Source organism: Rhinatrema bivittatum, chromosome 5 (assembly GCF_901001135.1).
Source record: "Rhinatrema bivittatum chromosome 5, aRhiBiv1.1, whole genome shotgun sequence".
Lineage (NCBI taxonomy): Eukaryota > Metazoa > Chordata > Amphibia > Gymnophiona > Rhinatrematidae > Rhinatrema > Rhinatrema bivittatum.
In genome coordinates this window covers 301079425-301092579 of record NC_042619.1, presented here as the reverse complement: position 1 = coordinate 301092579, position 13155 = coordinate 301079425, and the positions used below count along the sequence as shown (strand labels likewise).

General features: G+C 45.7%; 1 protein-coding gene across 3 annotated transcripts in view; it reads right to left on the bottom strand.

Moving 5' to 3' along the window:
* Nucleotides 1-13155, bottom strand: part of ELMOD3 (ELMO domain containing 3) — a 162843-nt gene that overhangs the window by 57806 nt on the left and 91882 nt on the right. For all 3 annotated transcript variants that reach the window (XM_029604179.1, XM_029604180.1, XM_029604178.1), the window contains 2 exons: nucleotides 6803-6894; nucleotides 5778-5901 (listed from right to left, as the gene is read on the bottom strand). In XM_029604179.1, the coding sequence (XP_029460039.1) occupies nucleotides 5778-5901; nucleotides 6803-6894 (216 nt within the window). The remainder of the gene's footprint in view (nucleotides 1-5777; nucleotides 5902-6802; nucleotides 6895-13155) is intronic.

Below are 13155 nucleotides of genomic sequence, written 5' to 3'. Positions count from 1 at the left end.
GTGTTTCGCATGTTTTATGCCTCCCTGTATAAGGCCGACCCAGTCCCGCCCTTAGATATAGAACGAGATTTTTTCTCGGACATTTCACTGCCAAGCCTTTCGGGATCTCATAGGGAGTTTCTGAATCGCCCTATCCAAACGTACGAAGTCACTCGTATCATAGACTCTATGCCCTTTGGTAAATCTCCCGGACCTGATGGGTTCGCGTATGCTTTTTACAAAATGTTGGGTGCACAGATTGTTGTTCCATTGACGGATTTTTATACTAAGGGCTTGGCAGAGAACTCCTTCCCCAAAGATTTTAACAGTGCCCACATAATAGTCCTCCCTAAAGCTGGAAAAGATGTGGAAAAACCAGAATCGTACAGGCCTATCTCACTGCTTAACAGTGACTTGAAAATTCTGGCAAAGGTTCTGGCAGAGAGATTGAATGTCATCCTCCCTCACTTGATATCCCCATCCCAAGTGGGGTTCGTTAAGGGTCGGAAAGCCACGGGCCATATCTTAAAGTTGCTCACGGCTATGGCTTTTTGTCAACAACAAGATAGACCGGCGATAGCCGTGGGCTTCGATTCAGAAAAGGCCTTTGACAGGGTGGCATGGTCATATATGTTTTCGGTACTGTCCAGATATGGATTTGAAGGGGCATTTGTTGATTATATTTGGCTCCTTTATGAAACACCTACATCGAAGATAATCGTTAATAACACCTGCTCTGAGCCAGTGCCTATACAGAGGGGGGTACGCCAGGGCTGCCCCCTCTCTCCTCTTCTGTACATACTTTCGATTGATCCACTCCTTCACAAGATACAAGAATGCACGAAGGTGAGAGGGTTTGATATGGCTGGCCACTCCTTCAAAATAGCGGCTTTTGCCGATGACGTCTTAGTCTTTCTAACCAACCCATCACATTCTCTGCTCCCACTATTGTCTCTGCAAGAGGACTTTGGCTTATTCGCCGGACTGAAAATAAATAGAGAGAACTCTGAAGCGCTTGATGTTACCGGTACAGTTCAGCATAGCTGGCAGGGTATATTCCCACTCCGATGGGCTTCTGGGGAGCTTAAATATTTGGGAGTTCACATACCGGCTTGCCTGGCGGATATTTATAAGTTAAATATTACTCCCAAACTTAAATATACTCAAGACACACTACGCAGATGGCATAACTTGCCAATCTCGCTTTCAGGCAGAATTCATCTCTATCAAATGGTAATTTTGCCAAAATGGCTGTATACGCTTCAAATGTTGCCTCTCTGCATCTCTATGACGGATGCTAGTATTCTCTCTAAAGTACTTCGAACATTTCTTTGGAGGAGCCGGAAAGCTCGGATCCCTCTCCGGAGGCTGCAACAACCATTAGCCGCAGGTGGGTTGGGGTGTCCGGATTTAATCTCCTATAACATAGCTTGTAACCTACGTTTGATCAGAGACTGGATGTTTCATACCTCTGTTTATGTCCCGTCTCAGACCTTCCTAGCATGGTATGGGGTTGGGTCTCTGAACGGCCTTCTCCACATGCCGGTGGCTCGCATTCCATTCCCTATTAAGGACCATCTGTTAGTAAGGACCTGTCGAGCCACATGGTCCCGCGTGTGCCGATTATTTCAACAACCTTTAGGAGTCACTCCCCTCTCCCAATTAGTGGATAACCCATGGTTCTCACCGGGAGAGGGTATATCCCCTTTTCTGAGATGGAGTAGAGGGGGTCTCAAATATATTTACCAACTTATACACCCACTTCAAGGGGCACTCTACACTTTTTCTGACCTTCAGCTTCAATATGCCATTCCTCAAGCTGATTTTTATGCTTATCTACAGGTTAGGCATTTCTTGCACAGCCATAAGATCCATTGGGGGGACACGCAAAGAACCCAATCTCTTCTAGATTTATTTGCAGGACCTATTAAAAAACCGCCATCGATATCTACCTACTACAAGGAGGTAAGATCCAAAAATAACCAGCCCCATTTATTGCAGGCTTTGTTTGACAAATGGAGTTTATGGCCGGGATTCACCCTTACTTATCCAGTTTTTTTAAAGGGCTTCTCAGAAATACCATTGATCACTGTTATTGAAACTTTACGCGAAACACAATTCAAATTTTTATGGCAGGGGTACATTACTCCAGTCCAAGCGTTCAAATTTGGCCTTTCTGAATCACCTCTGTGTAAAAAATGTAGACAATTCCCAGGATCCTACTACCATGTTTTTTGGGACTGTCCTGCTATACAGGTGTTTTGGGAGGAGATATTACAATTTTGTACACAACTCTGGAATTGTTCGTTACCCCTGGAGCCGGGCATGTGGTTGTTTGGGACTGCCTCACAATTAACGGGGTCAACAGCAAAGGCGGGTATGTGGCGCTTCCTTCTGAAAGCAGCGGTGATCGGCAAGAAAGTTATTCTCACTAAATGGCTTGAAGCAGATGTACCGACAAAGGATCAATGGTTTAAACAGATGCTGACTCTCTGTACTCATGAGATGTATTGTCTTAAACATCAAAATAAAAGTGGGGGCAAGTTGTCTGAGGAGATCTGGGCCCCATTCTTGGATTATTTGAAACCTTCACCGTCCCTGGCATCTCCAGCTAAGGGGTAGCATGGATGGCGGGTCAGTAATGCACTGGAATTTATTTATTTATTCATTCAAGCCCTCCGTGCAGAGCAACGCCTCTGGGGTACCCTGGTGCTTCCTAACTAAGGTCTCCACCTTCGCTTGTTTGTAGCGCATTCATTATTTCCACTACTAATTCCAGAATCCAGACTTTACGTGCGGGAAGCCCAAGCTCACTTGAGATTTTGGTGCAGTTCTCAGATATGCTGAGTTCTTGCAGACCATGCAATCTAGGGGGAGGGAGGGGGGAAGGAAGGGGGGGAGGGAAGGTACTAAGGGGAGGGGGAAAAAAAGTTCAGGGCATTCAACGCATTGTATGTTGCATCTGCTCTATGTTATGGTTGTATTCTGCAGTAGCTTTCTCGATGTGGATGTTTTCCATTAATGGATGTTGTGTTTTGTTTTGTGTTGTTGGTTGATCCTGTTTCAAAACTCAATAAATATATTACTAAAAAAAAAAAAAAAAAAAAGAAAGGACTAAGGTCTCCCAAAGGGCCAAGACTTCTAAAATGTCGAGTTTCTGTAGGGATGAAAGTGTTGGGAGCCCCTGGATTGACTCCTCATAGGCGAGGGACGCTGTAACTGCTTTCTCTTATTTTCTGGTAGCCGGGGAAATGGAGATTCACTCCATTTACAGGCCAACTTTTCCAATTCGCTTCCAAAAAGGAAAGATCCTTTAAAGGGCATCTTTGTAAGACTTGCCTTGGAGGGTGCATCTGCTGACCAATTCTGCAACCAAAGCTGTCTTCTGGTTGCCACCACTGAGGCCACTCCTCTGGCTGAAGTATGGACTAGATCTGAGCCCGCATCAGCTAAAAAGGCAGCGGCGGGTTGCATTACCGCTCTGGAATTTGCCCCCAAGTCATCCACTTCCTAAGAGAGGAGTAGGCACGAATGAGCTACCAGGGAACAAGAAGAAGCAATCTGTAAGGTCATTGCTACTGCGAAGGCCAGTTTAGGGATGGACTCCATCCATCTATTGTGTGCATCCTTTAAGGCCGCTCCTCCCTCCACTGGGATAATTGTTCACTTAGAGACGGCACAGACCAGCACATCCACTTTAGGGAAATGCAAACGCTCTCTCACTGCCGGATCCAGTGCATATAAAGCTTCTAATGCTTGACCCCTATTAAAACTTGCTTCTGGGGCATCCCATTCCAGGTCAATCAACTCCTGAATGGCTTCCAGTACTGGAAAGTAGCAAGAGGCTTTCCATAGGGAAATCAGATTAGGATTCTTCTTTGGTTCCATCAGAGCTCGGCCCAGGAATTCCCAGCATCTTCAGGGTCTGGGAAACCAGGGCCGGCAATTTGTCTCTATGGAAAAACCATAACATGGTCCGATAAAGTTCTAAACCAAGGGGAATTTCCCCATCTTCCAAAGAATCTGTATCCTCCTCTTCGTCCATTCCATCCGGGACCTTGCCAGGGATACTCTTGGTGAGACAAGGCATGCCTCAAGGTCTGCCAATAGGACTGGGAGAGGGAGTGCTTACTGGCTGGGGTTATGTCTGGACAGGGGCAAGCGAGGTAGCAGACTGCGCCTGTACGAAGGCTTGAAGGCCCTGGAAAAATTCCACCCAAGAAAAGGCAGCTGGGTCCATGCCTAGCCCAAGAGGTACTGCGGTATGTGCCGCTGAATTTCCCTCTCCCATGAATGATCCAGTTCCAGGGTGCTTACAGTTAAGGCTGTGGCTAACCCATCCTCTGAATGGGAGGAGCTGGGCTTAGCAAAGTCCAGGGAGGCCAACTCTCCCTGGGCTTTCTCACAGTGCTGAAATAAGTTGGAATCCAGGTCAGACTGTGAAGCCCTAATATGACAAGCCGCACAGAGATAAAAGGGCTTATGTTTCTTGGCTGCCAGAGTCATTGGCGGCGGCAAACTGTCTCTTCTGTTGATTCGTGCTTAAAATTTTATGTGCGCAGATTTTGGGCACCTAGGTAGGACACAGTGAGGCGCATGCACAGCCCACGCGCCCAGCTTTACCTGTATTCTGCGCTTAGTAGGTTGTGCCCGTATGTACGCGAGCAACATTATGTACACAGTGCGTTTGCAGAGCCAATGCACTGTGCATACCAACATTCTATGGAGTGCAATATGGCACACACAGAGACGTGTGCAAGATGGCGCTGCAATGGCCTACCACACGGTGTGATGACCAAGCCTAAAGTGGGGCCTAGCCCACCGGGGGACTGCTCAACCTGCTCGTAAGCCCACTTCCCCTTACCCCAACGGGATCGGGAACGATGTCGGTACAGCACACTGAGCAAGGAGAGCAGAGAAAGTCTTACTGAAACCTCTCCAAATGTCTCTGAATCGGGAGGTAAATCTCTTTTTTTTTTTTTTTTTTTTTTTTTTTTAAAGTTACCTGGGCTCAGTGCTTACCAGTTGAGTACAGAGACAGTGTCGAACTGCAGGGGGAGAGGGCTTTGACAGTCACCACCACACTCGGCTTCTTGCACCTGTTGCCTTTCAGCTGCTTAAGCAAAGTCCATGCCGGGAACCGGCCACCGGACCAAGGCACACCTCTGAGGGATCTCAAATTGCCTCAGGAATTCTCAACTGGAGGAAGGACCTTTTGGTATCACCGCAGGAGAGTGGGGCTCAATTTTTTTTCTCCAATTTAAATGTAGAATTTCTCCTTCCAAAAAGTACAGCAATCCCCATAGGGAGAGGTATGTCCACCATCTGCTGAAAGATGGAGAAATACTGAAGGGCTGAGGTCACTGCAGGTATTTATTTAGGGTGATGTCAGCTTTGAAATCTGACTGTCTCCATCTGCTGGCAGGGGAGCATAACTCTTGTTCCTGAGTCCATCTGGCTACACGCTAGAAAATGTTACATCTCGATATTATAGTGTTATGTTTTTTTTTTGTTTTTTTAAATACTGAGTATGTTTATTGTAATCCACTGAGATCTGCAGATTGGAAGATTTATTTTATTTATAAAGTTTATAAAGAAGCAGTAAAAATAGATCTTGCCCAGAGCAAGTCATTTTACCTATTTTAATTTCCCATCTTTCCCTTCGACCTCAACGCGGGATGCAGTATGTGGTTTAGTTTTCTTTTTTTTTTTTTTTAAATAAAGGGGAAAGCATGTAGGAGAAAGTCAAAAAAATAATGGAGGCCAGCCAAGGAGAACAAAATAAGGTGCATACTCACACTGGGCAATAGCAAGAGCCAAGTCCCGCTCTTCCTGAAGCTCCCGATGCAGCCTTGGGGGTCCAAAGAGAAAGTGGGCAATTGCAGACAATCCCGTCCTGTACATTGTTGGCTGGATCTTCCTCTGAGGACATGGGAAAGAAAGGCAAAAGGGACTGGAAATGAAGTTCTCTGCTAACCATCATCCCTCACAATGGATTTCTAGCACTAGGAATTTGCCAATAGGTAGAGGAAGAGAAATGATCTACTGGTTACGGCATGAAATCCAGAATCAGGAGCACAGGATACGAGTTTTGATTCTAGTGCTGCCACTGATAATCTATGTAGCATTACAAATATCACATTCACTTGTGCCTCAATTAATCCAACTCTAACTCATTAGTAAAATTTATTTTTCCCTTTGTAGAAATATAAAGAACAAAAGCTATAGGTGATAACTGATTCGATTAAATATATTTTTGGCTATTGTGTGGGTGCAACTTCATACGTAGCTCATTTTTCATTGATCCGATAAAGAGGGCATAACTCTGAAAACTAGTCACAAATGAATTAAATTAATCCAATAAAATGGCTTACCTAAAGCTCGTTTTAGGATCTTTATTTCTACATATTGGCGTGGACCAACATCAACCATGCCCTTTTCAAGCCCTTATGCAATTGGGGTACCAGAGGCACACAGCAGTGGTATGTACTGCACTCCTGGGTAGCACATTAACCCAACACAAAGGCATTTATTTCTCTGGACAATCTTGTATCTGCAGATACACACAGTTTTCAAAGAAGACATTTCCATAAACCACCACTTACATAGTAATGACAGCAGCTAAAAACCAAGTGGTCCATTGTCTGCCCAGCAAGCTGCTTACAGTTATAACTGCTGCAATGCATAACTAAATTCTAATTCTGTCAGCTAATGATAATCTGTTGTACAACTGCAGCAAGAGATTAGCTCAGGATAGATGCTTCCAGTTACAGACAGGTGTGGTCTGTCCCCAAGTAGCGAAGCAAGTTAGGATCTGACATACCCTACAGTCAGAAAGGTCAGCAGTCTGGAAGTACTGCAAAGCTTCGTTGAAGGAAATCAGCGGAGTATGGCCAGCAAAATCCTCCAAGAGCCCTGAAAAGTTCAAGAGGAACATATTCTCATTTCTAAACCTTAAAAAAGAATTTTACTGGTGTGATAACCTTCACTATATACAAACGAACAGCAATGTACAGAACAAAAGCTGTTCAAAAGGAGTGAGGAGTAGCCTAGTTTGCTACAGCAGCAGGTTAAGCACATGCAATTAGGGCCACTTCAGTAACAAATGTAACCTTTTATAACAGTGCTGAGGCAATAAAGGGTTAAAGCTAGTTTGAAGTTCAATGTGCAAGCTTTGCAAAAAAAAAAAAAAAGGAATAGGTAAAATACACCACACTAGAGGGATCAGGGGGGCAGCAAAGCACTAAAGAGCAGAAAAACTAGGCATGTGAGAGGACAATAGGAACATAATGTTTGGATGTAGACAGTGGTGCAGTTCTGTAAATGGGAGGCAGAGAACACAGGGAATGGAAACTGTTACAGCATGAGGTCAGCTGATGTCCAGATGGATTTTAGACACGTCAGAGAGAAAAAATTATTCAAGTCATCTTTAAAGAATTTTATAGAAAAAATGATACAGGAAAAGATTTAGCAAAGAATCATGTGAGAAGAAAGAAGGTACAAAGATTCATCTCACTCCAGTCCTACGACACCCCCTGCTATTCTAATGCCAAGAACCCCCAGGTACAGCGAATGCGATTTAGCCATCACCTGTTATATCCCCTTTCTCCTTCAGGTGGGAGCCTCAAGACTACCAACAGTGCTTATTCTATACTAACACCAGCTATAAAAGCCTTTTGTATTTAGATTACAAATTTGAATCCCACCCATGCCAGTAAAAGTCACTTGTCATTTTGTATGAAATGTTCTCAGCTCAGCTCCCAGGAGAAATGTCTTCAGCCACAACCCCAGCAGCATTTGCAATACATGCAAACAGAGAGCACCCACCAGGAGACAGGGACTGAATACATAAGTAAGTGCCCCTCTGATTTAAGACCCTTCCTTGGTGGGGATTCAGGCACACTGGCAGGGTATGTAAAGAAACCTGCATGATTGCTATCTGCACCATGAGGAAACCAAGTACTTGGGTTTCCAAGTTCATGGAGACAAGGAAAAAAGGAAAAGGGAAAAAGTTTAAAAAGTATCTTGGGGGTCACGTGATGTGGTGAGCCGTTGTATTGCAGAAGAGCTCTGGCACACCCCTACAATCTCTTACCTAATCTTCCTTGCTATCGCTGATTTTATCATGGTCTGGGACCCTAAAGATTTCTTACATCAGTTTGCTTACCAGATTGACCCAGAGATGTCTAATCGTGGACAAAAGGAGGAAAAAGACAAAACAAGCCGAAGACAAAATGGCTGACAGATAGGACTCATTCAGCCCTCTGGTGCTTGATGGTGCAGTTATCGCTGCACTAACTTCGGTGGTGGTAAATGCCTTGGATCAAAAACTGGATAAAATTAATCTAAACAGCATAGAACTGAAGGATTCGATATCTGATTTTCAGGTAGATAAGCAGCTGAATTAGCCATGCTGTATGGGTACATCCTCCGTGCCACTGGGTGGCGGAGCTCTCAAAGTCTAGTAAAATCTTTTTAGCCAGGAGCTCCCTCCCTCCTGTAACCTGACAGGATTACCTCAGGCTCCTCAATCTGATTTTTTCCGCGCACTACTCTCCTTTCCTTAACTACAAATAAATAGTAAAAACTAAGAATAGAACCTACACAGATCATAACTAATGAAGGAAAGGAACATCAAAATCGAATAAACAGAAAAAAAGAAGAGGAGAACATTTTTTCATAAGTTGCCCTACTGAGATCCTCCTGCAGCATCTCAGGGCACCCCTCCCCCTCCCAGACTATTCACTACCTGGGCTAATCTCGTTTGCCCCCCCCCCAATGGACAGGGCTGGCACCAAGCTGAGTCAGGGGAGGGACACAGTTCCTCTGCTAAACTGAGGACAGGCAGCTTAGTTCAAACAAGCTACACTGTCAATCCAAACGCGCCAAAACACAACTGTAGCACCGAGACTTAAACCGGTGCAGGTTAAAAAAACCAAACGAAGTAGATGACTAACGGCACCGAGAAGACACAGGAGCCGAACCGTTTGATGCGAGTGCCGGCGTGCGGTGACATCAACACAGGCAGAGACGAGCCTCAGCGTCGACAGCGGCGCTGATGCACCGAGAATTTGACGACACCGGTGCCGCATCGATGCAGCTGCGGGCAGACTAACACTTGCCCAAGCTTTTTCTCCGGCTCACTGACGCAGCTTGCGCCAGCACACCAATGCGCATCTGGGATAGCCAGCGTTAAGACATATCGGCACAGCCGCCGAGTCATTGGTGAGAGGACCGGCGCATCACCGCGGCCCCGGACGTCCCGATACACCCATGGGAATACCGGCACGCCGACTCATCACAAATGGCATTACATTGCCGACACGTTGATGAGGCCACCGAAGCTGACCCATGAGGCTGCCGCGAGCACATATTTCGGGCATCAGATAGCCAATGCGTCGATAAGGCCATGCGAGCGTGCTGATGCATCCATGTGACTGCACTCACGCAGACGTACTGACCAGCGCGCCGAGGTGTCAGCCGGCGCGCTGAGACCCAGACTCCAGGGAGAGTAACCTCACTGCCTCATCGGCCCGACCATAGCCAGCTGAGCGCACCAAGAGGGTGCTGCGAGCGCTGCGCGCAGAGGCATCAGGAGCATCTGCCATGCCACGTCATCGGCACCAGAACCAAGTGCTCTAGAGCCGGTGTCCGCCAGCACGGATCTTTAAAAAAATTAATTAATAAATAAATAAAAGCCGAAGGTGGGCATGTTGAAGCCCGGATCGTCCGCAGCCATGAAACTCCAACTACTTAGTCCATAGGGTGAGCTACAGATCCTGGCCAACACCGAGAGCATGCCGCTAAACCGTGATGACATGCTACACTGGATGCAATTTCAAGTTTCCTACTGCACCAATAACTTGGTTACAACTCCCGGTTAATGGCCTTGAGGTACCTTCTCCTAAGATACCCCTTTTACTTCCCCAACGTCTCGTAATGTCAACTTGAAGCACGTTCGACTTTCAGCTCACTAGATGACACTGCAATCGACAATATATATTGTCTACTGACTACAGTTTTTTCACTAATGCCGGATGACCATAAGTTAAAAAAAAAAAAAAAAGGCTCATTTTCCACCTGACCTTGTCTTGAAAGCTTGGCATCAATAGAAAGGGGAAGTTCTTCCTGAACTCAGTCCAAGAACTTTAAGATCTCCTTTGAGGCTCGGGCAGATACCTTGACAGTCGAACATCTTCCATGCTGTGCACTAGCATGACAGCTGGCCATACTTATTAGATTGTCCAGTTCTTGTTCGACAATTGATTTCACTGCTGCAGTCACAAGGTCTTAGTAACAGGTAACCAGCAGTTCGCTTTTCATGGCATCTCCTCAATGTCCATCCTGTCAGGATGTCACGGTGCAGCTTCGGCTCTCCACCACTTAACATCTATCGTGCAGATATCCTGGCATTGTCACATCGTGAGTAGTACAAATGGAAGATTCGTCTTTCTATACTAACGTTTTTCCTTCCATATCACTCTGGGGTGGTTCAGTTGGCAATGCAAACGTCTAGTGAGTCCGGAAGTCATTCCAACTCTCCGCAGCACGAACACCAGAAGTCCTTCAAAGACAAAAAAAAAAAAGGAAAAAGGAGGTCCATTTCATCTCAGACTCTCAAACCGCATGCAAACCACCAACTTGCATCGTGCCTATCTATGCTGATCTTCGCTCCGAAGGTTCTAAGTCTATTCTAAGACTTTGACAGCCTTCCAGGCTCACGTACTAGTGCCACATGACATGTTATTTCACGACAACTGGGCATTTTTTCCCATGTCGTCCAGCCATTTCTTCGGAGCTCATTTCACCGATCAGACCACAAGCCTTGGGGAACAGAGAAAAGCAGTTCATTTCCCAACATCTCCTTGATGTCCATCTCTATAGCAACATCAATATTCAGCCTCGGCCCTCTAACTAGGATAAAAAAAAAAGGGGGCATCCATAAAATAATACTGAAGGACTTCTCTCCAGTCCATCCCTCAATCCATCATCCCGTGGATTGCATTACCTGTGCAACAGGCATATGCATCCAATCTACCGCTATTACAGGAGAATCTTCTACCAACAATTTCTTGCCTAGGCAATCTCGGGCTCCTAATCAACTATGAAACGTTAAAAATTGCAGCACACACAAACTTTACCGTTAATAGGAACCTACATCGATACTATACAAGACAGGGCTGCCTACCACACCCGAGAGCAGTAGCTCTCTCCACGCTGGCTACAACTTTATCTATTTTGAGACATATGGTGGCAGCCATTTACCTGGTTCCACACTCATGCCAGCATATGCGCCGCCTACAATGGGATCTCCAAACTCAATGAACTCAATCCCTACTTCCATTATCCATACCCATTTCCTTTACCAGCAGCATGGAAAGAAACCTGCAATGGCGACTACTCCCACTATCGACAGGTTCCCCTCTGAGACCCTTCGACATCAGATGATACTCACCACAGATGCATCCCCCAGTGGATGGGGGAGCTCATCTGGACAAATTATAGACACAAGGTCTATGGACTTCGTGCAAACATACACTACATATCAATCTTCTGCAGCTCAAACCGGTCAGAAATGCACTTAGAACCTTCAAGGATTCCCTACAAGGGAAGACAGTCATGGTACACATGGACAACCAAGTGACCATGTTCTATATAAACAAATAAGGAAAGTCCGGTTCATAGAACCTTGGCAAGGAGGCAGTTCAATTGCTGAGAGGGCTCAAAGATCCATCTCACTACAGGCAACGTATCTGCCGGGAATTCACAATTCCAGAGCGAACAAGCTCAGCAGAATTTTTCGACCCCACCAATGGGACCTACATCAAGAAGTAGCTGAAAAAAACCAAAACACTTTCACAAGGTGGGGTCTCCCTACAGTCGTTCTGTTTGCAACAGAGAGCAAAAGGAAACTAGAGAACTTTGCTCGGTATATCCGAGCCCAGACTCGCTCCAAATGCCTCTCATTAGTTAGTCTCATGGCCTCCTCTACACCTTCCCTCCGATTCCACTCATCTCTCGCACAATCCAGAGATGCATTGAGGACCAAGTGGATCTGTTCCTAATCGCGCCAGCATCGCCATGGCGACCATGGTACAGTTACCTACTGCGCCTATCAATCCGCAACCTAATTCCCCTGGGCGACAATCCAAGGCTTCTCACCCAAGACAAGGGAACACTACTACACCCTTTTCACTCCTCCCTACACCTCACGACATGGAGATTGAAAGGTTCACTTAACGCTTAAGCATTTCTCCTACTCTTCAGGACAGTTTCCTGTAAGACAACAATATATCACCCAGGATAAATTACCAGAGACAATGGTCTCACTACACGTCCTGATGTGCATCGCTGGGTATCAACCCATTAGCTTGCTCACCTGAACGGCTTTCTCTCATATCTCCATCTGCTTTACAGCTAGGGCCTTGCTACATCATAACTATGAGTTCGTTTAAGCATTATAGCAGCTTATCACACACCTCTAGATGGAGAGCCTATTTCATGTCATACCTTAGTATCCAGGTTTATAAAGGGCGTTATTACACCTCCATACACCTGTACACAAACCACCGGTACAATGGGACATTAACATAGTTCTCGAACAGCTGATGCTTTCGCCTTTTGAACCTTTAGAATCTTGTCACTTTCACCACCTTTCCTGGAAGGTGCTGTTTCTGGTTGCTTTAACGTCTGCAAGACGAGTTAGTGAATAACAGGCCTTACTTCACTACCCTCCTTATCTGCAATTTCACCAGGACAAGGTGACTATGCACTCACCCTAAATTTCTACCAAAGGTGATCTCCAGTTTCCATAGTAACCAGACCATTACCTTGCCCATATTTCATCCTAAACCTCATGCTAATGAGAAAAAGTTACATACTTTAGATTGCAAACGTGCACTAGCCTACTACAAAAGGCGCACGCTTTCACCCAACTAACCTTCACAACTCTTTCTTTTAATCCAACCGTTCCAGAGCGTCCTGTGACAAAAAGAACCTTATCCACATGGATATCGAACTGTATACAGTTTTGTTATCATCAAATGTCACAAACTTTATCTGAAACACCTAAGGCGCCTCAGCTGCGTGCCATGGCAGCCTCGATAGCCTCTCTCCATCAAGTTCCTATCAGACATATGTAAAGTGGTGACATGGTCATCACTTCACGCCTTTCAC